The sequence below is a fragment of the Eptesicus fuscus genome, chromosome 2 (assembly GCF_027574615.1).
Source record: "Eptesicus fuscus isolate TK198812 chromosome 2, DD_ASM_mEF_20220401, whole genome shotgun sequence".
Lineage (NCBI taxonomy): Eukaryota > Metazoa > Chordata > Mammalia > Chiroptera > Vespertilionidae > Eptesicus > Eptesicus fuscus.
Genome location: NC_072474.1, coordinates 93,917,986 through 93,940,808, shown reverse-complemented (window position 1 = coordinate 93,940,808; position 22,823 = coordinate 93,917,986). Strand labels below are relative to the sequence as shown.

Genomic DNA, 22,823 nt, shown 5'->3' with positions numbered 1-22,823 from the left:
AAGTCAACCAGATAATTTGAGAGAGTCCGCTGTAAAGAAAACCAAGGGGAGCAACGTGACAGAGAGTGACTGGGAATCACAGGGAGGCCCCTCTGAGGAGGTGACATTTGAGCTGAGACACAAAGGTCAAGAACAAGTTAAGCATGCCCCCGGGAAAGACTGATCCCAGTGGCAAGTACCAGGAGCAGAGAGGCGGAGGTGGGAATCAATGTGGCGCATTCAGGGAACAGCCAAAGGCGATTGTGGCTGAAATGTGGTGGACCAGGGGGAGAGCGCCAGGAGATGCAGAGGGAGGTGCAGAGGGGGAAGGAAGGCAGACCCAGACCTCTGCAGCAGGTCACGATGAGGAGTTTGACCTTTGTTCTCACTGCAGGGAGAGGTCATTAGCAGGTTGTAAGCAGGGGAATGGCTTAATAGACTTTACACCGTGAAAGCAATCACTCCAATTGCTATTTGGAGAATGTGTGAGGCAGGAGTAAAAGCAAGGAGGCTGATTGGGAAGTTGTTGCCCTCGCACAGGTGAGAGATATTGGTGGCTTGGTCAGGATGGCAGATGCTCTGCTCCAGGCTGCAGCGTGAAACATGCTCTCTTTCCTCTCATGTACATAGTCAGGAAATATTCAAAGGCTGTACCACTGTCTGTGGGTTATAAATGTCTGCACTCATGGGGGTGCAGATGAAGATGCCATGTCGGAGGGATCCAAAAGTGGCGTGGTTTAAACAAGGTGGAAGTTTACTTTTCTCTCACATGAGAGACGAGCAGTCCAGGACATGCTGAGAGGCTGACTTGAGCCAAACAAAATGGCAGGATGAGGACATGTTGCCAACATGTGGCTTTCATCTCCAGGTACTAGACAACTCCTCCAATTCTTACCTCTTTTCCAGTGGAAAGACAGGACCCATCTTTCTTAGAGACATGAGCCCGAGTGGCACTTAGCTTCCAGCTACATCTCATTGCCCAGAATTTAGTCACGTGTCCACGTCAAGCTGCAAGGGAGGCTGGGAAATGTCATCTCTAGCTGGGTTGCCCTGATAAAGCTCACACATTCTAGTATTAAATAAGGTAGAATACAGCCAAAGTGCCCATCAGTAGATGAATGGATAAAAAAGCAGTGGGACATTTACACTATGGAATACTATGCAGCTGTAAAAAAGAGGGATCTTTTACCCTTTGGGACAGCATGGATGGACCTGGAAAATATTATGCTAAGTGAAAAAAAGCCAAACTGGTATCACTTATTTGTGGAATCTAATAAACAAAATGAATTGACCAGCAAAATAAAACCCAGAGCATGGAGGCATGGAACAGACTGACATACCTTGATGTGAGGTTGGGGGGATGAGAAGAGATTAAATCAAAGAACTTATATACTTACATGCATAGCCTATGGACATGGGCAATAGGGTAGTAAGGGCTGGGAGGAGGAGAGCAAGGGGGGATGGGAGATATCTGTAATACTATCAACAATAAAAATATATTTAATAAATAAAGGAAGAATGGATACTGATGACAACTAAAAACCTCTGTCACCATTTTTCAATTTATCTGCATAGTTATCTGTTATGGACTGAATTGTGTCATCTCCAAAATTTATACGTTGAAGCCCTAACCCCCTGGTTCCTTAGAATCTATATTAATAAAAGGGTAATATGCTAATTAGACTGGATAGACTGGACGTCTTCTGGACGTCCTTCCGGACAAAGCCGCAGTAGCGGGGGCCAAGGCAGAGGCAGTTAGGGGTGATCAGGCTGGCAGGGGAGAGCAGTTAGGGGTGATCAGGCCAGCAGGGGAGAGCAGTTAGGGGGGATCAGGCTGGCAAGGGAGCAGTTAGGGGCATCAGGCAGGCAGGCAGAGGTGGTTAGGGGCAATCAGGCATGCAGGGGAACAGTTGGGGCAATCAGGCTCCCAGGGGAGAGCAGTTAGGGGCATCAGGCAGGCAGGCAGAGGTGGTTAGGGGTGATCAGGCAGGCAGGCAGAGGGGTTATGGTAATATGCTAATTAGACTGGGCATCATTCCAGACATCCATCCAAACAAAGCCAGGGCTGGAACGAAGCCCAGTTCCCAGGTGCCTGGTGGCGACAGCTGGAGCAAAGTAGCCCGGGTCCTGGGTCCCGGGTTCCAGAGGGAAGCCAGTGTTGGCAGCTGGGGGAAGGAAGGCTTACTCTTGCACAAATTTTCGTGCATCAGGCCTCTAGTATGACTATATTTGGAAATAGAGACTTTAAAGAGGTAATTAAGGTTAAGTGAGGTCATAAGGGTAGAGCCCTTCCTGTTTAAAATGTCCCTTTTGTCAGCTTTGAAGCATTCTCCAAAATTCTAAAGCACCAAAATGTCCCATGCAATTAACAGTTACAAATAAATTTGGCTCTAAGTTTTTTTGGCAAGCAGGTAAATCCATGTCTTCAGCCTCAACAGCCTATGACTAAGGCTATAGTTCCCTTTATATACACAAACTACTGCATATCTGTGTAGCTAGGTCAAAAATTTAACAAATGGTTATTCAGATGTGATGAAAAAGGGTGCCTTTATTTTCCATAACCGGTATAATTTTTTTCAAGTTCTAAAGTTGAACAGGAAAACAAAGTTCACCCAGAAGCCAATGAGCATGCACAGGGCACCTCAAGGTCCACTGCATACTGTTGTGAGGTTGACTCATTCCGTGTTGCCAGGAAGTTCTATAAACCCCTGCTCACACAGAATCCATTTGGCAGAGGCAAGGAGAGGAAATATCCTTGAATGACTGAGCATTTACTCAAATGAGACTGTTTCGATTTGTAACACAATGGCTAAATCAGAGGAGACCGAGTTATCTGTCATCATAATCAGCAGGTTTGAGCACCATCTCAGCCCCTGGCCTTTTCTCCAACTCAATTAAAACATGGCTGTTGTTAAGTCTTTCTTTTCTTTTTTTTAATATGTTTTTATTGATTTCAGAGAGGAAGGGAGAGGAGAGAGAAACATCAATGATGAGAGAATCATTGATAAGCTACCTCCTACACACAATCATTGATAAGCTGCCTCCTACTGAAGATCAAGTCTGCAACCCTGGCATGTGCCCTGACTGGGAATCGAACTGTGACCTCCTGGCTCATAGGTCGACGCTCAACCACTGAGCCACGTCAGCCAGGCGTGAAGTCTTTCTTGAACATATAGAGATGATGCCAGCACCATCTGGACAATAAGTTAATACCAGGGTGTTCATCGGATACATGTTTATGATGGTTTCTTACGTTAGTTTCCTGGCCTATTTTTTATTTTTAAGTTTTCATGTCATTGTCCTCAGTGGTTAGTGTTAATTTCACATTAAAAGCAGCTCTAATGTTAGCCCAAAAAAGTCCATGTTTGCTCTTCTCCTTCGGCCATTCCAAATAAGTCCGTTGTGCCATGAGGGCCTTCAGCTTGTGATACTTGCTAGGAATGCTGTTCTGTGGAATGGGGTCCAGCAAGATCAGAATTAAGTTATCAGATCCTTCATGAAAGAGATTGTGGTGGGCAAAGTAGAGTTCATAATGGCACCACTCGCTCTGAACAAAGTTGGGGGACAAAACAAAGATGGACTTGTAACTCTTCTCAATACAGTTGATGATGTTTTCCACAATGCTCTTGCCAGGAACAAAGTTTCTCTCATGGAGACAAATCCGTATACCTTCTTTTTCTAGGCAAGGTACCAGTTCATTCTTCACCCAGGCTGAATCATGTTCACTGTACGAAATGAAGGCATGGAACTGAAGAGTTCTTTGGAGTTCGTGTAAAGGTGTGTTCCTGGCCCTGTGCCGGGTCTGGGTCCACTGACACACCATCCTGAGATACCAGGGCAGGTCGAAATAGACACAGAGGGCAGTCACAGTGACAGCCAACACCAGCCCAGTGACCCCAATGGTGACAATCAGCAGAGCTGTGTTGCAGGATAATGGAGACACATGGAAGTCCTTCAGTAGGGTTCCCTTATAGCTTTCTGGATAGTCACACTTATAAGAGTCAGGCCAGCCCTCTACCACTTCACTGGAAACTTGGCCTATGCTTTGGATAAATTCTCTTAGCTCACATGTGCATTGGAATGGATTGTTTCCTGCGTTGATGGACCTGATCTTCTGGCAGCTCTGGAAGAAATGAGCTGATGGGTTGGAAATTGAATTATAGTCAGTGATCAGTACAGAGAGGCTGCTGAAGGAATCACATTCAGGAAGGTGGGCTAAAGAATTGGAAGCAACATTGAGTTCTTGCAAAGCTTCCAGACCGATGACATTTTCAGGGATACTTGTTATTCTATTACTGTGAAGGTCAAGAACCTTGAGCCTGGGAGGTAAACATCCAAAAACAGAGTCAGTGAGTATATTTGAAGACAAATTTAACACCTCTATACTCTCAGCCCAAGTGCAATTTCTGTCATGTCCATCATATTCCAAAGAATTCCCGCTCACATCCAGCATTTCCAAAGATGGCATATCCTTAGTCATGAGACCTACTTTGAAAAGGTCTTTTAATTTATTCTTTTGTAAGATCAGTGTCTCCAATCTAACTAAAGTGGTGCATTCTTGGAAAACACTATCTGTCAAAACATTCTGGGTGAAGTTTAAAAACTTGAATGTGCTTGTTGCTTGAGGACAAAGCATGTGTATAAAAGGTGTATCTGATATGGTTAACATCATAATGTTCATCTCAGAAAGCACAGTGTATAATACTGTCTGTGAAAAAAGAAAAACTCTGTTTGTAACATGTTCAATTTTCAACGCTTTCAATGATGTTTCAGAATATGTAAAATCTTCTTTATCAATCTTTTCAACTATTGTTAAATTGTAAATATTGAGATATTCTACAGGTTTGGGCCAAAGGAATTGAAAAACTCTAACCAAACATCTCCAAGTTGTTTCCACATGGTTGAGGGTAATATTTAGTAAGTTTGGACCTCTAGTTAGTTCTGATAAAAATGTAGTTAAAATGTGACAGTTCTTATCCTGCAGTTTAATATTACTCAGTTGTAAACACCCTAAATTATTAACTGATATGTTTGCTTGGACAGAGAAGAAATTATTTGGGTGAAAGACGAGGTGAAGTGTTTTTGTATTCAGAATTTGAAGACTTTCTGTCTCATGTTCTTTCACATAATAACCTCCCAACTCCAGAAGGATGCCACTTAGGTGCAAGTGAGCAATCGGTAGCAGATCTAATGGTTGTAAATGTTTAGCACTTAATCCCAAGAAATTCAGTTGAGTCAAGTTGCCAAATTCCTCACAGATGGGCAGGGCACTGAAGTCATTGAATGAGAGGTCTAAATGCTTGAGGCTGGTAATAGCATGGCAGGATATCTTCTGCAACTGATTGTGCGACAAATCCAAATATTCCAAATCCTGGTTGAACTTGAAAATACTCATATTGAGGTACTGGAGTCTATTATGGGAAAGCCTCAAAACTCTGAGCCCCGAAAGAAAGCTGATGTCTGAGAGGTGAAGCTCATATATGTCATTTTGAGACATATCTAAGACTATGGTTTTGGGTGGCAGGTCTTTTGGAACATGAGTAAGGCCTTTGTTTGACTCATTTACTGCAAATTCACTTTCAGCAGAGAACTGGATTATGGTTCCAACTACTAAGGTTATCATGCAAACCAAGTGAAAGCTCCTGACCATGGGTTCTTTGCCCTTGGTCATGATGTTGAAGTGGTTATCCCCTGAAGGGCCTTCGCTGTTCTTCAGAGCATCTTGATATGCATCCAAATCCTAGAAATATAATATACATTAAGATATATAAAGAGTGGGTAATTGCTCTCAAACTTCTACTTACTAAACACAGTCATAATTATTTCTTTATTCACCATCAGAGTCATAAAGCTGCCTGACTCCCACAGGGCATCCTGTGAGCGGCAGGGCAGCTGTGATGGCCACAGGGCAGCCTCCTGTGCTACGCTGGAGTGCCCACAATCATGCCTGCCTGGAACCACCTCCAGGTACAAGTTAGAGGTGCTCTTACCGGCTGGCAAAGGGCATTGAGATAGAACATATACTCCACTCTTTCTGGTCACAGGAAATGTTTTCGTCACAGGACCTTATTTTTGACGCAATTCCCATGAAAATGGACATCTGCTTTCCCAACTCACACTAGACCAGAAGCAACAAATTCAGAGAGATGGGATTCAGCACTGATCATCTGAAAACATCAAGTTCCTACAATTAACAGACTGATGAAACAGGAAAATATAGATAAATATTAATAAGTAGTCAGAAGAAGTCATAGGCATGCCAGGCTAACGCTATTGTATGTAAGAGATAACAATATAGACATTGAAGTTCATGACAATCACTGATTGAGATTACTTGGCTGAGGGGTGGAGGCAGATGCACGAGACCACAGACCCCATATTTGAGACCAGAACAAATGGTTGGAACTTTGAGGCTCACTGGACCTCAGTCAGGATCTGATCTGCACACACACACACACACACACACACACACACACACACACCTAGGAGTCCCTAGGGAACAAGAGCAGGCAACATTTCTTAAGTAGGGCCTTGTGTAGTTGGAATAATTGGAGCAGATTTTGACTAGTTAGTTATTCAGTTTCATTAACAAAAAGATCTGCTGTTTATCACCTGAGGGTATATTGGAAATAGTAAAATAGTTATGAGGTGAGTAGGGTTTCAATTAATCATTCTTTGGAAGAGTAAATACTCTTCCGGGTTGGGGACATTTCATTACAAAATGGCTTTTTTTTCTTTTAAATTATTTTTATTATAAAATTATTTAAATATGTACCAGTACAAACATGAAGCAAATGTGTATTGAGTGCTTGGGCACTGTTCTAGGCATTGGTGACAGACTATATTCCTGACATCAGGGAGTTTGTAATGTCGTGGAACTATAATTATAAGTGGACCAGGCCACTTCATTTCTTTCCTTTTCTATTTTTGACCAAATTATTTTTCCTTAATCCCTTTACCTTTTTCACCCAATTCCCTAACTTGCCTCCCCTCTGGCATCCATCAGCCTGTTCTCTGTTTCTGTGAGTCTGTTTCAGTTTTGTTTGTTCATTTATTTTGTTCTTTAGATTTCACATATAAGATCATATGGTATTTGTCTTTCTCTGACTGACTTATTTCACTTAGCAAAATACCTTCTAGGTCCATCCATGCTGTTGCCAATGGATTAAGATTTCATTCTTTTTTATGCCCAAGTAGTGTGTGTGCGTGTGTGTGTGTGTGTGTGTGTGTGTGTGTGTGTGACAACTTTTTTATCCACTTGTCTGTTGATGGGCACTTGGCTATTATAAACAACACTGCAATAAACATAGGAGTGCATATATTCTTTTGAATTAGTGTTTTGGATTTCTTTGGACATACACTGGAGGTGGTGGAATTGCTGCATCATAAGGCAGTTCCATTTTTAATTTTTTCAGGAAACTCCATAATGCTTTCCACAGTGACTGCACCAGTCTGCATTCTCACCAACAGTGCACAAGGGTTCCCTTTTCTCCACATCCTTGCCAGCACTTGTCATTTTTTGATTTATTGATGATAGCCATTCTGACAGGTGTGATGTGACACCTCACTGTGATTTTAATTTGCATTTTTCTGATGATTAGTGACATTGAGCATCTTATCATATATCTGTTGGCCCTCTAGATGTCCTCTTTGAAGAAATGTCTATTCAGATCCTCTGCCCACAAAATGGCACTTTTTAAAAAAAGCTAATTATACTTTAATTTAAAAAAAATAGTATATGGTTAAAAGGCCCTCACCCCACTTCCCTTACAGCCTCTCCCAATTGACCACCAAAACACCCATGAAAACACAGAAACACTTGAAAACCCACCTTGCCACCTAAAACTAAGAAAGATGGAAAATTAATGGCAGGATCCAAAAGCATCTACGTTCATGAAAAAGTAACTGAGGTGTATTAAGGAAAATCCAGTGTATTCAAGTTTTGTCTCAGGAAAACAGACTCCATGACAAAAGGTATGAACACATTTTGTCCCTTTGTGTTTGTCTCTCATTCAAATACCAAGGATGAGTAACAACCAAGTAATTACCCAATGGCACTGATGTGAGTGGATCACAACACTGAGTTTCCTTCTGCCAGCCACTATCCTCCACCTCTTCATCACACAATGATGAACCCTCTTAGGTAAAAGCTGAGCAAGAAGTACTCGTACTACTTCTAGTCAACATAATATGCTGGGAGTCCTAGCCAGAGTAATTAGGCAATAAAAAGAAACAAAAAGAAAACATCGAAATTGGGAAGGAAGAAGTCAAATTATCTCTGTTTGCAGATGATATGAACTTATATGTAGAGAATCTTAAAGACTCCACACACAAAAATAAACTAACTAATAAACAAATTCAGTCAAATAGCAGGATACAAAACCAAACTACAAAATCAACTGTGTTTCTATACACTAACAACAAACTACCTGGAAAAGAAATAAGCAAAATAATTCCATTTACAATTTCATCAAAAGAACAAAATACCTCAATAAATTTCACCAGGAAGGTGAAAGACCTATACACTGAAAAGATAAGACATTGATGAAAGAAATTGAAGACACAAATAAATGAGAAGATATCCTGCATTCATGGATCAGAAGAAACAATATTGTTAAAATGCCCATACTACCCAAAGCTATCTATATAGGCAATGCAGTAGCTATCAAAATTTCAATGATATGTTTCACAGAAATAGGAAAAAATATTTAAAAGTTCATATGGGACCACAAAAGACCCCAAATAGCCAAGCAATTCTGAGACAGAACAAAGCTGAAGGCAATACACTCCCTGGTTACTATATTACAAAGCTTTAGTAATCAACACAGTATAATGTTCACATAAAAACAGACACACAGACCAATGGAACAGGATTGAGAGCCCAGAAAGAAATCCAGGCACAAAATAATATTTGACAAAGGTGTAAAAAATACTTTATGGGGAAATGGCAGTCTCTTCAATAAATGGTGTTGGAAAAACTGTATATGTACATGCAAAAGAATGAAATTTGACCCCTATCTTATCCCACTCACAAAAATTTAATCCAAATAAATTAAAAACTTAACTTTTAAGAACTAAAACAAACAAACAAAAATAACTCCTAGAAGAAAACACAATGTTAGGTTCTTCTAGAAGAAAACCTGACATTGGTCTTGGCAATAATTTTTTGGATCTGTCAACAAAAGGGAAATTTTTTTAGGAAGTGAGGCTATATCAAACTAAAAGGCTTCTGCACAGCAAAAGAAACGGTCAACAACATGAAATGTCAACCTACACATTGGGAGAAAACATATATGAACCAAAATATCTGATAAGAAGTTAATATCCAAAATATATAAGGAACTCATATAACCCAACAGCAAAAAAAGTTAAAACAAAACGAATAATTTGATTTAAAAATGGGCAGGAGACCTAACTAGACTTTCTTTTTCTTTTCAAAGAAAGCAATACAAACTGCCTCCAACAAGTACATGAAAAGATGCTCAATGTCACTAACCATCAAGGGAAATTCAAATTAAAACTGCAATGAGATATCACCTCACACCTGTGAGAAAGGCTGATATCAAAAAAAACACACAAAAAACAAGAGATAACAAGTGGTGGCAAGGATGTGGAGAGAGGGGCCCCTTGAGCACTCTTGGTGGGAATGTATTAGTAAATTGGTGCAGCCACTATTGAAAACAGTAAAGAGTTTCCTGAAAAAAATAAAATAAAATTAGAACCACCATATGATCCAGCAATTCCACTTCTTCCTTTCTCTCCCTCTTCCTTTCTCTCTGAAATCAACTTAAAAAAAATATTAAAAAGAAAACCACATTTTGAATTAGAATTATGAGTCAACTGGATGGTGTACACATGCTCCAGCCTCCTCCCCTTACCTAAATCCCCAAAATGATGAAAGAAAAAAAAAAAAAAAAAAAGCACACACACATAAAATGAGAAGGAAAGTTCTTAGGGAAGTGAACCAAGAGGAATCTCTGAAATTCACAAGCAGATTGGACTATGTTAGACAGAATAATAGCTTCACAGCGATGTTCACTTCCTAATTCCAGAACTTGCGAATATGCTGTTACATGCAAAAAGGGAATTAGCATTCCAGCTGGAATTAAGGTTGCTAATCAGCTGATCTTAAAATAGGAAAAATATTCTGGATTATTTGGGCGGGCCCCATGTAATCACAAGAGTCCTTGCAAGTGGAAGAGGGAGGCAGAATGATGAGCTCTCGTTTACTACTTACTGGCAGAAATGAAAAATTAGTACAACCTTTCTGAAGGGCAATTTGGTCACATATAATAAAATTTATTTAAAATATGCTTACCCTGCCCTGGCCAGTGTGATTCAGTTGGTTGGAGCATCGTCCCTTATACCGAAAGGTTGTGGGTTCGATTCCCAGTCAGGGCACATACCAAGGTCGTGGGTTGGATCCTTGGTCAGGGTGCGTATAGTAGGCAATCAATCAATGTTTCTCTCTTTTCTCCCTTCCCCCTCTCTAAAAAAATCAATGAGCATGTCCTCAGATGAGGATTAAAAAAATTGTATATATATATATATATATATATATATATATATATATATATACACACACACATATATACACACACACACACACACACACATATATATATATATGTGTGTGTGTCCTATATAATCAAGAGGTAATATGCAAATTGACCCTCACTCCATCATGCCATCACAAGATGGTTGCACCCACAGTGGAGATGGGGTTCCTATAACAAGCCATAATGAGCGATCAGCAGGGACCTGAGGCTGTGTGGTGCTGGGCTGGGGTGGGGGCCCAGAGGCTGCACCCTCCACCCAGTGGTACTTGAAGGGGGACCTCAGGCCACGCCCCCTACCCCAGCGCCAGGCCGGGGGACCTGAGGGTGCACCAGGGGACCTGAGGCTGCACACCCCACCCAGAACCCAGCTGGGGGACCTGAGGCTGTGCCCCTCCCCACCCAGCAGGGCTTGACGGGGGCCCTGAGGCTGCACCCCCCACCTGGCAGAGCTTGACAGGGGACCTGAGGCTGCGTTCCCCGCCCAGCAGGGCTGAACGGGGGTGGGGCCAGCCAGGTCTGGATCTTGCCTAATGGGGGTGGGGCTGGCCGGGTCTGGGTCTCACGCGATTTCGAGGTGCACGCAGGTGGGCAGGGACTTGACTCTGGGTCCCACGGCGTGCCCCAGACTCTGACAGGAGGAAGGTTTTCATGTACATTTTACTAATTTTCTTTCATCTCTGACACTTCTATTATAGAGAAAGGGCAAATAGCAATATTAAAATATTTCCTTTAATTAATCCCCTTTTAATGTGTACAAATTTTGTGCACTGGGCCACTAGTATATATATATATATATATATATATATATATATATATATATATACACACAAAATTTGTGCATGGGCGAGGGAGTCCCCTCAGCCCAGCCTGCACCCTCTCCAATCTGGGACATCCCTCTCACAATCCTGGACCACTGGCTCCTAATCACTCACCTGCCTGCCTGCCTGGTCACCCCTAACTGCCCCTCCACTGCCAGCCTGATCGCCCCTCATTGCCTCTGCGTGCCAGCCTGATTGCCCCTAACTGCCCCCATGCTGCCGGCCAGGTTACCCCCAACTTCCCCCTCCCTGCCGGTCTGGTCACCTCTTACTGCCCCCTGCCAGCCTGGTTGTCCCCAACTGCCCCCCTCTGCCAGCCTGGTCACTCCTAACTGCACCCCCGCCGGCCTGGTGGCCCCATGCAGCCTGCTTGTTCAGTCGTTTGGTTGTCCTTCACTAACCCCCCTGCCGGCCTGGTCGTAGGTAGCCATCTTGTGAGGGCGTGAGGGTTAATTTGCATATTACCTCTTTATTCTAGATATATATATATTCACTCTTAGCTTAGCAATTCCAGCTATCAAAATTTTCTTCTAAAGGAATTATCAGAGATAGACATAAAAATATTACTATGAGGATGCTCATGACAATGAAAAGTTGAAAAAATGATAATGTCTCATGTAGAAAACAGTTTAATCAATAACACTCATAACATGAATAACATGCTGTCTCAAATATTGCACTTTTGGGAAAAAATAATGTCTACAATATAATGTTAGGTGAATATAAGAATACAAAATTGTATATGTGGTAAGACTCTAATTTTGCAAAACATGAGGAAAACCTGACATACACGCAAAGCCTAGGGGCAAAAAGAATGGGAAGAAATATATCAAATGCTAATAGTAGTTATCTCTGGATTTCTGAATCCTAGATAAAGTTAATTTTCTTTCCTGTGCTTTTGTATATTTCCAAAATTTCTAATTTTGAACACCTTTTATAAATCACAAAAGGTTTGTCTTAAGATACAGCTAATGTAAAAATAGTTTATATTTAAAGAAACATGCTTATATTATTTGTATAAAGAAAGAACTCCTTCTGCATGATGCTCGATAACTGACATTTATGAAAGAGAACCTACCTAGAGGTCCCTCTCTGGTGTCTGTGTTCAGGGGACTGAAACTTAGCCACGGTGTGAGAAAGTTGATCCGCTACCCTTAGAGCACCCTGCCCCCCAAAAGGTAGTATTCCTTCAGGGGCCTTTAGACCCTCAAGCAGTTCCCAGTGTATACACTTAACAAACCAGCCAGGAGCTTTTACATTTAAGAAAAAATAAAGGGGAGAAAAGGGAGAGATGAGAGCAGATGATTACAGAGTTCACTTCTTTTTTTTCCAGGAAGTAAAAAGAGGTAGGAGGAAAAGTTGTTGTTTTTTTCTTTTCCTTTAATGCATCGAATGAAAAGAGAGGGGAAAAAGACAGGTGGAAGAAGCTCTACTTCAAGAAAAACACCAAAGTGGATAGGATCTATGAAAATGAAGACTACAAGAAAGGGGAGAGATAAGAAAAACATTGAGGTAAGAGTGATTCCATAACCGAGTCAACAAGTGTGCGAGAGAAACGTTGCTTTATTTGTCAAAGTTTAGGTGGAGAGACGCAGAGAAAGGCCAGTCCTCGGTCAGTCCCTGCCGCTTCCTTCGTTTAATAACTGTTTATTCAGAGTGTAGTATGTGCCAGGACTTTGCTGGGCGTTAGGTGCTGGGGAAAGAAAGATGACTAGCACCGGCATAATCCCTGCTTTCCAGATGCTTATAAATTAGTGACCGATACAAATAAGCAATTATAGAATCACGTGACAGGGGACATAAAACACTCATGCCTACAATAAAGATACATAATATGTAATAGGTGCCGTAGCAGTGGCATAAAGTACTATAAATGTTACTGTAGGAACTAGAGAAAGGTGAAAATAGAAAAAGTAGTAGACAAAAGCAGAAGAAATAAATATCATCGGTTAGTTTTTCCCTTAACTATGACTACACGTGCTATTCTTGTACCTTTGGGAGATAGTCCTATCTTTACCTTTCTTGTCTATTTAAAAGGACATTTGCAACATTAAAAAACCCACTTAAAATCATCTTGCAAAAATGTCAAAGAAACGTTACCTATTCTAGACAATCGTTAGCATTTTCTTGCTTGTTTGAAGTAATTATGCCATAATTTGAAAAAGCTACAAAAGCCTGCTTACTTACCCAGATTTCTTTCTCAGAAGAAAACAACGTCTGAAGGCGGAAAAATAAGTGCTTGACGAAGTGGAAGTCCTTAGTTTAAGTAAAGCAATACTGTACAAACAGTATTGTGCCATCTTCTGGACCTTCCTGGAATTACTCTTACATGTGCATTTCCCTTTCAAGGGTCACTGGACAAAGCATATGACTCAGCAGGTTTTTATGGGCTACAGACTGAAATAGTCACCAAAATTTTAATTCATTTGAGCAAGCAGTTATGGCCATTTCAGTGTGAAGAAAATTGTTTTTAAGGTAATATTTATCTGTAAGAGCTGTAGCCTGAATATGAAATTGTCACCAGAGTGGAAAGTTATTGAACTTGGCCTGTTTTCTATTATCACTATACTTAACTTTTCCAAAGTAATTGCAACTATGGTTATCAAGCAGTTTTGGAGCACTATCTTAGCTGGATAAGATACTTAAAAATAAAATAAGCTTAAGTCCGAGATTTTTTTAAAAATCAATTTTCAAGAAAAGCTTAGTAGTTGATACAAAATTAGCCACACCTGAAGGAAATTGCATCCTGTTTCCCCACATTCTGACCAATATTTAGTATTATTAGAGGCTTTAATTCTAGATCCTAGAATTATAAATAACACTGAGATCCTGCAGGGCTAATTAAATAATCCATTTTCTAAAGGACATTTAGAATAATACTTTTTTTTTCATTTTTAAATCCTTTTTATTTTTCAATTACAGTTGACATACAATAGTATATTAGTTTCAGGTGTACACTCCAGTGATTAGACATTACATAACTTACTAAGTGGTCATCCTGATAAATCTCACACCCACCTGACACCATACATAGTTACTAGAATATTATTATTATATTCCCTATGCTGTGCATTACATCCCCATGGCTATTCTGTAATAACCAATTTGCACTTCTTAATCCCCTCAACTTTTTCACTCACCCCTCCAAACCCCTTCCCATCTAGCAACCATCAAAATGTTCTCTATATCTATGAGTCTGTTTCTGTTCTGCTTGCTCATTTAGTTTTTTAGAGTCAGTTGTTGATAGATAATATTTATTGCCATTTTATTGTTCATATTTCTTCTTCTTCTTCCTCTTTCCTCCTCTTCCTTCTCCTCTTCTTCTTCTTCTTCTTCTTCTTCTTCATGCATACCCTTAACATTGCATATAATACTGGTTTGGTGATGATGAACCTTTAGCTTTTTTTGTTGTTTGGGAAGCTCTTTATCTGTCCTTCAATTCTAAATGATAACTTTGCTGGGTAGAGTAATCTTGGTTGTAGGTCCTTGCTTTGCATCACTTTGTTGGGGGGTTTTTTGTTTGTTCAGTTTGTTTGTTTTTTAGTCTTTATTGTTGAGAGTATTACAGATGTCCCCCTTTTATTCCCCCTTTGCCCTCCTCCACCTAGTTCCCGCCCCACCCCAAGCCTTTGCCACCCTATTGTCTGTGTCCATAGGTAATGGATATCTTATACAATAAAAGGTTAATATGCAAATCGACCAAACGGCGGAACGACCAGTCACTATGATGTGCACTGACCACCAGGGGCAGACGCACAACACAGGAGCTGCCCCCTGGTGGTCAGTGTGCTCCCACCGGGGGAGCGCCGCTCAGCCACAAGATGGGCTGACGGCTGGCAAGTGCAGCGGCCTACCTCTGCTGCAGCGCTAAAGATGTCCAACTGCGGCTTAGGCCCGTTCTCCACAGGGATCAGACTTAAGCTGTCAGTAGGACATCCCCCGAGGGCTCCCACACTGTGAGAGGGCACAGGCCAGGCTGAGAGCCCCCCCCCCCCCCCCACCCCACTGAGTGCACGAATGTCATGCATGGGGCCTCTAGTATGCATGTAAGACTTTTGGTTAATCTCTTCCTGGCCCCCTCCCATTTGTATGCTAAAGTCACTGGAAACAGCTTGGATGGGCTCAAAAGTTGGGTGGAGCAGAGTCTCAGGGACTCACCAGGGTGGGGCAAACAGTGTTAGCTAGGTTGATGGAATTTCAGATATGGCACCAGAGTGCCAGCTCTGTGAGGGGAGGTTTTACCAAAGAAAAAAATGGCCTCTGCAAGCACATCTGTTTGGGAGAAAGCTGATCCCCAGCTCTCACCCTGGTGCTGGAACAATTCAGTTTTCCCCATATGTCTCTAGTGCTTTCCAAGCTGCTGCCCCAGTGCTGAAGCTCAGAGGGAGTGAGTTTGAGTAAGTTTGTGCATGGGCCCTTTAAGAGGAACTTCCTGGGACTCCAGCAGTCTTCTGTTTCCCTCAGCCTCAACCCCCACTGGAACCCTGGGCTGGGGAGCCTGATGTGGGACCCCTCACTCCTCAGGGGTGACTTCCGTAGCTAAGGTATTTCTCCCAATTTTTATCCACCACACATGGGTGTTGGACCAGCCCACTCTACATCTCCACCCCTCCTACCAGTCTCAAAGTGGCTTCTTCTTTAATTCCATAGTTGTAGGACTTCCATTCAGCCAGATTTCAGGTGATTCTGAATGATGGTTCTATAGTTTAGTTGTAATTTTGATATGTTTGTGGGACAAAGTGAGTGCCTCGTTTACCTCTAGAACAGTGGTTCTCAACCTTTCTAATGCCTCGACCCTTTAATACAGTTGCTCATGTTGTGGTGACCCCCCAACCATAAAATTATTTTCGTTGCTACTTCATAACTGTAATTTTGCTACTGTTAATGAATAATAATGTAAATATCTGTGTTTTCCGATGGTCTTAGGCGACCCTGCTAGCGGTTCTCAACCTGTCGAGACCCACAGGTTGAACACCGCTGCTGTAGAGCCTAAGACCATCGGAAAACACAGATATTTACATTATGATTCATTAACAGTAGAAAAATTACAGTTATGAAGTAGCAATGAAAATAATTTTATGGTTGGGGGTCACCACAACATGAGGAACTGTATTAAAGGGTTGCAGCATTAGAAAGATTGAGAACCACTGCTCTAGAATAATTTTAGAATGATATTGTCAAGTGAACTCAAAAAGAAGTCTGGGGGCTTTGGCTGGAAATAATTGATAAAATTTATTAAAGGGTCTTAGAGTTTAGAAAAACCCAGAAGTGTTCCAAAGAAGAAAGAAAAGTTCCAAGTTCTCAGGCTAGTTAAAACAAGAATAGAATCATTTCCTCATGCCTCAACATACTTGATTTCAGTAATTTAGCAGCTTGATCACAGTGACTCCATTTTATTCCTTCACTCTATTTTTCAATATAAATGAGGGTTGATACAAAAAGAGGGTGACTGAATTATCAGAGACTTCAGGCAGCCAAAATTCCCTATTCCTAACACTTTCCACTTACTTGAGGTTCTATAAAGAACTGAACATGTGAGTTAAATAACCATTCTATAATTAATTCCAGTCTTCATTGTTATAGAAAGCAAGCATTACTTCATTGTTACAAAAAGCAAGTTAAGACCCTACAGTTTGACCCATGACAGAGTTGAACATCTGGTAAGAATCACTTCTGCTTTCAGGAGGAAGGGAAAGACCAGCTTCTTACCATTCATTCTTACTCATCCAACATAAGAGGAAGTCTTCTCAGGCCTGAGGCAGGTCAGTAAGTAGACGGGCAGCAAAAGGAGACAGTGAGAGAGCAGTGGCTGTCTGTGACACGGGGAGGCCAGATTTGGAAAAAGGCAGAGGGGAGAGGGGCCAACTGTGACTTTGAGGAAAATTCAAGCAACACTGGACTAATGTCTTTATGAACATACAAACACATGCGCTCGCGTGCACACACACACACACACACACACACACACACACACACCACTGCAGATATTGTCACATCTCACAGTGACTTTAACAAATGCTCGTTAGGGCATTGCATAATAATGCTGGTTTGGGGGAACAAGGAGACTATTCTTGTTGCAGCTGTTATAATTCTGAGAAATATCTTTAAGAAGATGACAAAAATCAGGTAATGTGGAAGAGAGCATGGCCAACAATCAGACAGTACTGGGCTGACCATGTTCACAATGACGTGTACTAGCTGTGTGGCCCTGGCTGGGCAAGTTGCTTAACCTCACAGAAAACCTTCTATTCATCCACAAAATGTGAGTACCTGTGATTTGTAGGGGAGATAATGAATATAAAGTGGCTGCAACAGTGACTGATACAGAAGAGAAGTCATTATACAAATGACTCCTATGCAAGCTTTACCTTTTACATGCTGCGGTGGAAAGACTTCAGGAACTACTATTAAGAAAAATAAAGTACAGAACAGTATGGAGAGTGTGACAGCATTTCTATAAAATCTTGTCTGTAGCCGAAACCGGTTTGGCTCAGTGGATAGAGCGTCAGCCTGCAGACTGAAAGGTCCCACGTTCGATTCCGGTCAAGGGCACATACATTGGTTGCAGGCACATCCCCAGTAGGGGGCGTGCAGGAGGCAGCTGATCGATGTTTCTCTCTCATCGATGTTTCTAACTCTCTATCTCTCTCCCTTCCTCTCTGTAAAAAATCAATAAAAAAAATAAATAAATAAAATAAAAATAAAATCTTGTCTGTAAGACATTTGCATAGGTGATCTTAACTCGACCCTCATAAAGGTGCTATGAGATAAGCACCATCATTATCTCTACTTAAGGTGGAAGTGGGGAAGCAGTTAGTTAACTGTCCAAGGTTGCACCACTGGCCCGTGGTGAGTCTGAGGCTTGAACCCAGATGCAATCTATCCCCTGGGTCTGTATGCTTCAGCATTACACCATGGTGCCTTATACGACACCACATGTTCTTATAAGACTCACTCAGAAGAAAGATACAGGGAGAGAGAGAGCAGCAGGCCATTCTGAAAACAGAGGCAGAAATTAGAGTTTTTGCAACCACAAGTAGAGAAATGCCTAGAACCCCCAGAATCTAGTGGCCCTGCCAACACCTTGGTTTGGGGCTTCTGGCCTCCAGAACTATAAGAGACAGGACAGGACATTGTAGATATCACTCAAAATGTACAAAACAAATTACATGGATAACTTAGATATTAAATGTTGATATTAAAACCAAAATTTTTTGCTGCATTAAAAAAAAAAAAGACAAGTCACAGTTTGGGAAAGGTATTTGTAACACATATACCTATAAAGGATTAATATACAAAATATATGAAGAATTTCTACAAATCAATAAGAAAATGACTAACAAGCCCAATGGGAGGATTAACAAAGAATATAAACAGATGGGTAACAGAAAAGGAAATGGAAATAGCTCAAACATATGATAAAGAAAACATCCTCATTAGGGTATGGGAAATACAAATTAAGACAACCAGGAAACACCATTGTACACCCCTGAGATGGACAAAAAATTAAAATATCTAATAATATCAGATGTTGATCAGAATGTGAGGAAACAGCTGTCAAACATGTCCAGAGATTCCCGCTTAAATTGCGTGGGATGGGGCCAGTCATCCGAATTATTTTAAAAGCTCTTCAGGTGATTTCACTCCAACACAGTGAGCATCAGGGCACTCTGAGGCCTAAACTCTGTCCTGAACACACTGCCCTCTAGTGGTCCCTATTTTTTCAACAGTATCCTTCACACCTCATGGCCTGGAGGTGAGACAGGTATCCTCAGTTCTCAGCTGCTACTTCCAGATCACTGTTCCTTCCTCCAACCTTAAAACCTACCCTTCCTGATTGCAGTCCTCCCCAGAGCCTCATTGCTCCCTCAGTCTTATTTTACACCGCTCACTGTCTAAGTCCAACACCACCCCAGCCATAATTCTAGTGACTTCAATAGCTGTGTAGAAAGTCCTTCATTCCCATGGCTTCTTAGTTCTTTGATAGTTTCTTTCCTAATGACTTTTTCCTGCAACCTACCTCAGTCATGCTGTCCCCTATTATAACCTAGATATCATTATTACCAATGGCTGTACCCTCTCCATAATCTCAATTGCCAGCCTCCCACTTTCCAGCTACCACCTCCAACTCTTTCCCTCTGGTGCCAACAATTCCCTAGCCCCACTGCACTGGACTGAAAGATTATGACCCATCCTTTCAACCATCCCTCTGCATTCACCACAGCTACCTGATTCTTCTCACCTCAGCCCAGGTTAAATCCAGCTTACCACTGGACTACATCGAGCCTGAGCAGCTAAATGTAGTTAGAGAGAATACACACCCATGATGACTATCACACTTAAAATTCATGACTGGGTCCCAACCTCAAGAGGGAGCAGCAATATTATTTGTTCTACGCCCCTTCCCTAGCCCATTGACTCTCCCAGTCTCCTATTTCACACCTCTTCCTCTCTCTTACACGTTTAACATCTTCTTCCCTTTCTCACTCTCAGCTGATGATGCTTCAATTTTTACAAAGAAAATAGCTGCAACCGGAAGAACATTTCCACATGTGTGTTTTATGCCGTTCAGTCGGCTCTGACTCCAACTCTATGGCAATACTATGACTGAGTGGTGTCCACAATGTCTTGTCCTCAACAGCCCTGCTCAGCTCCTGTAGACTCAGGCCTATGGCTTCTTTCATGGAGTCACTCCATTTCCTATTTGGTCTTCCTTTTTTTCCTGCTGTCTTCTATTTTCCCCTGCATTATTGTCTGGGAAGTAAGATGTCCCCAAGGTAGGACAGCTTCAGTTTTTTTCATTTTTGCCTCCAGTGATGTTTCAGGTTTAATTTGCTCTAGGATCCACTTGTTCATCTTCCTGGGAGTCCAAGGTATCTGTAGAGCTCTCATCTAACACCATATTTCAAACAAACTCGTTTTCTCCCTATCAGTCTTCTTCACCATCCAGCTTTTGCTTCATCCATAGTAATTGGGGATGTAAGGGTGTGGGTGATCTTAGCCACATCCTCCCCACAAAACTCTATTAGCCTATCTGAACCTGTTCTACCTGTACTCCTGAATAAACTCTCTGTGTCCAGAGCCAATTCCTTCCCATTTGAGCACTGCTGCTCATCTATTCAAGCAAATCACTCTTGGTATTAGCCTGTCTACTGCATCACCATCTGTCTCTTCCAATGTATAATTCCAATTAGTATAATGCTACAATTTCTCCATATTTGAAAATACATCCCTTCCTTTGAACCTACAACATCTTTCTCTTTGATTCTCTTTACACCAGAACTCCTTGAAAGAGTTGTTTTACTCACTGTCTCTAATTATTTTCTTCCCATTCTCTCAAACCCTCTCCAATTAAGTTTCCTTCTCCATCATTCCAAAGAAATGGCTCTTTTCAAGGTCAATAATGATCTCCACATTGCCAAGTCCAAGGGTCATTTCTCAATTTTCCTCTTAGCTATATTATCAGCAGCATTTAATACAGTTAAAAGATTATGAAAAGTTTCCTACTTGGCTACTGGTACCCTATACTCTCCTCTACTCCCACACACCTCCTTCCCAATTTTCCTGTGAAATCATTGGTATTTCTTCCCAATGTCCTTCTCAGTCCTCAGTATCTCTCTGACATGAAACACCCAAGATGGTCCCTGACCACATTTGCTCTTACTCATCATTCTGTAGACCCTGTAGACTCTATATCCTGCTTTATTCCACCACTGGACAGGGCCCTTCTCCCCTTCAATAGACTGTAAGTTCTCAGAGGGCAGGGCTTTGTGTTGCTCCTTATTGTATTCCCAGCACGTAGAGTAGGTCTAGGCACATAATACATGCTCAGAAAAAAGTTTTGTTGGATGACTAGTAGAACCACACTGGAGGACAATTTCACAATATTAGTGAAGGTGACCTGGCTATTCCATGTCCAGTCTGGGATACAAGAAACATAGACAAAGATGGCCAGCCATCACAACGCTATATGTAATAGTGAAGCATGAAACACACTAAATGTCCATTGATTAAGGAATGGATAAATTGTGGCATAGTCACACAATGGAATTCTATAAAGAAATTTGAAATAATGGACTAGAGCTACATGTATGAACATGAACAGTTATCAAAAATATAATATCCTATTAATAAAAGCCTAATATGCTAAGTGTCCAGTCATCCAGTTGGCTGTTCAACCAATCAAAGTGTAATATGCTAATGATATGTTAAGGCTGCTCAACGGCTCGTTATGACATGCACAGACCATCAGGGGGCAGACAGTAGACCAGTCGACCAATTGCTATGACATGCACTGACCACTGGGGAAAGACGCTCCGACCAGCAGATAAGCTTGCTGCTGGGGTCCGGCTGATTGGGACTGGCAAGACAGGCCAGATACTCCCTGGAGCCCTCCTGCGTCCCTCCCTGGCCCCGATCATGCACTGGTGGGGTCCCTTGACCTGGCCTGCACCCTCTCACAATCCAGGACCCCTCAGGACTTTAGCAGGATGTTGGAGAGGCAGTTTCAGCCTGATCCCACAGGCCAGGCTGAGGGACCCCACTGGTGCACAAATTTGTGCACCAGGCCTCTAGTCCTATATAATAAAAGGCTAATATGCAAATTGCCCCCTCAACCGGGAGTTCAACCAGGAGCTCAACCACTCGCTATGACATGTGCTGACCACCAGTGGGCGGTGTGGAACATTGTGGGTGTTGGCAACGTGGTGCTGGCAGCGGGCGGCAGTGGAGGTGCTGCCAGCCCCTATGGGCCCCGATGAGAACAGGACTTTAGCAGGATGGTGGAGCAGGTGAGAGTGTGGCACCAGGCCAAGGAGGGTGCAAGTGGGGCCGATCACCCTGCCGATCACCCTGCAGATGGCGACCATTGGTGGCAGCGGGGGGTGGGGCTGCTGCCCAGCTCCCAGGCGCTGAGGGAGCCAGGCAGGGGGCCCGGCTCCAACCAATAGCCCCATAGACAGCAACCAGCGGCTGCTGGCAGGCCCTGATCTCCTGATCCTGGGCTGGGACAGGGAACTGGGGGTGGGTGGTGGCAACCAACTTCCTGCGGCGTCGGGCCGGAGGGATTGGGGGGCAGGCGGGGGAGGGTGTGACCTCTTGCCGGCTACCTGGGGGCTGGGGTGACAGGGACAGAGGTGCAGTGAGAATGCAGGGTGTCCGCGGAGCTCGCTCTCACTTCCCCTGTTACCCTCCCCCAGGACGCCAGGATGCCAGGGCTTGCACACCGGGGAAGCCCCATGCTCAGGTGCCTGGTGCCAGGGAGGAGCCTGCCCTGCACCCATGTGACTTCTTCCAGGGGAGCCAGGCCGTAGCCACAGGACCACAGGGGCTGGTCAGGCTCCCTGTTGGTTCTTGCAAGAGCTGGTCTGCAAGGCCGGCCAGGAGAGAGCATGCTGCCCACCCAGCTTTCCACCGCTGGGCAGCCCAGAGGCCCACGCTGCACCCTGGCCTGCAGCATCTGGCCGTG

The 22,823-nt window shown here is 42.6% G+C and overlaps 1 protein-coding gene across 1 annotated transcript; it reads right to left on the bottom strand.

Moving 5' to 3' along the window:
- Positions 1–2,517: 2,517 nt before the first annotated feature.
- TLR6 (toll like receptor 6) lies at positions 2,518–13,583 on the bottom strand. Its single transcript, XM_008140215.3, has 2 exons — positions 13,544–13,583; positions 2,518–5,719 (listed from the first exon to the last, which is right to left on the bottom strand). The coding sequence occupies exon 2, from the start codon at positions 5,648–5,650 to the stop codon at positions 3,260–3,262; it is 2,391 nt and encodes a 796-aa protein (XP_008138437.2). The 5' UTR covers positions 5,651–5,719; positions 13,544–13,583; the 3' UTR covers positions 2,518–3,259.
- Positions 13,584–22,823: the final 9,240 nt, after the last annotated feature.

Excerpts from the sequence above, each read along its gene's own strand:
- TLR6 (XM_008140215.3), bottom strand. The coding sequence starts at position 5,650 with ATGACCAAGGGCAAAGAACCCATGGTCAGGAGCTTTCACTTGGTTTGC.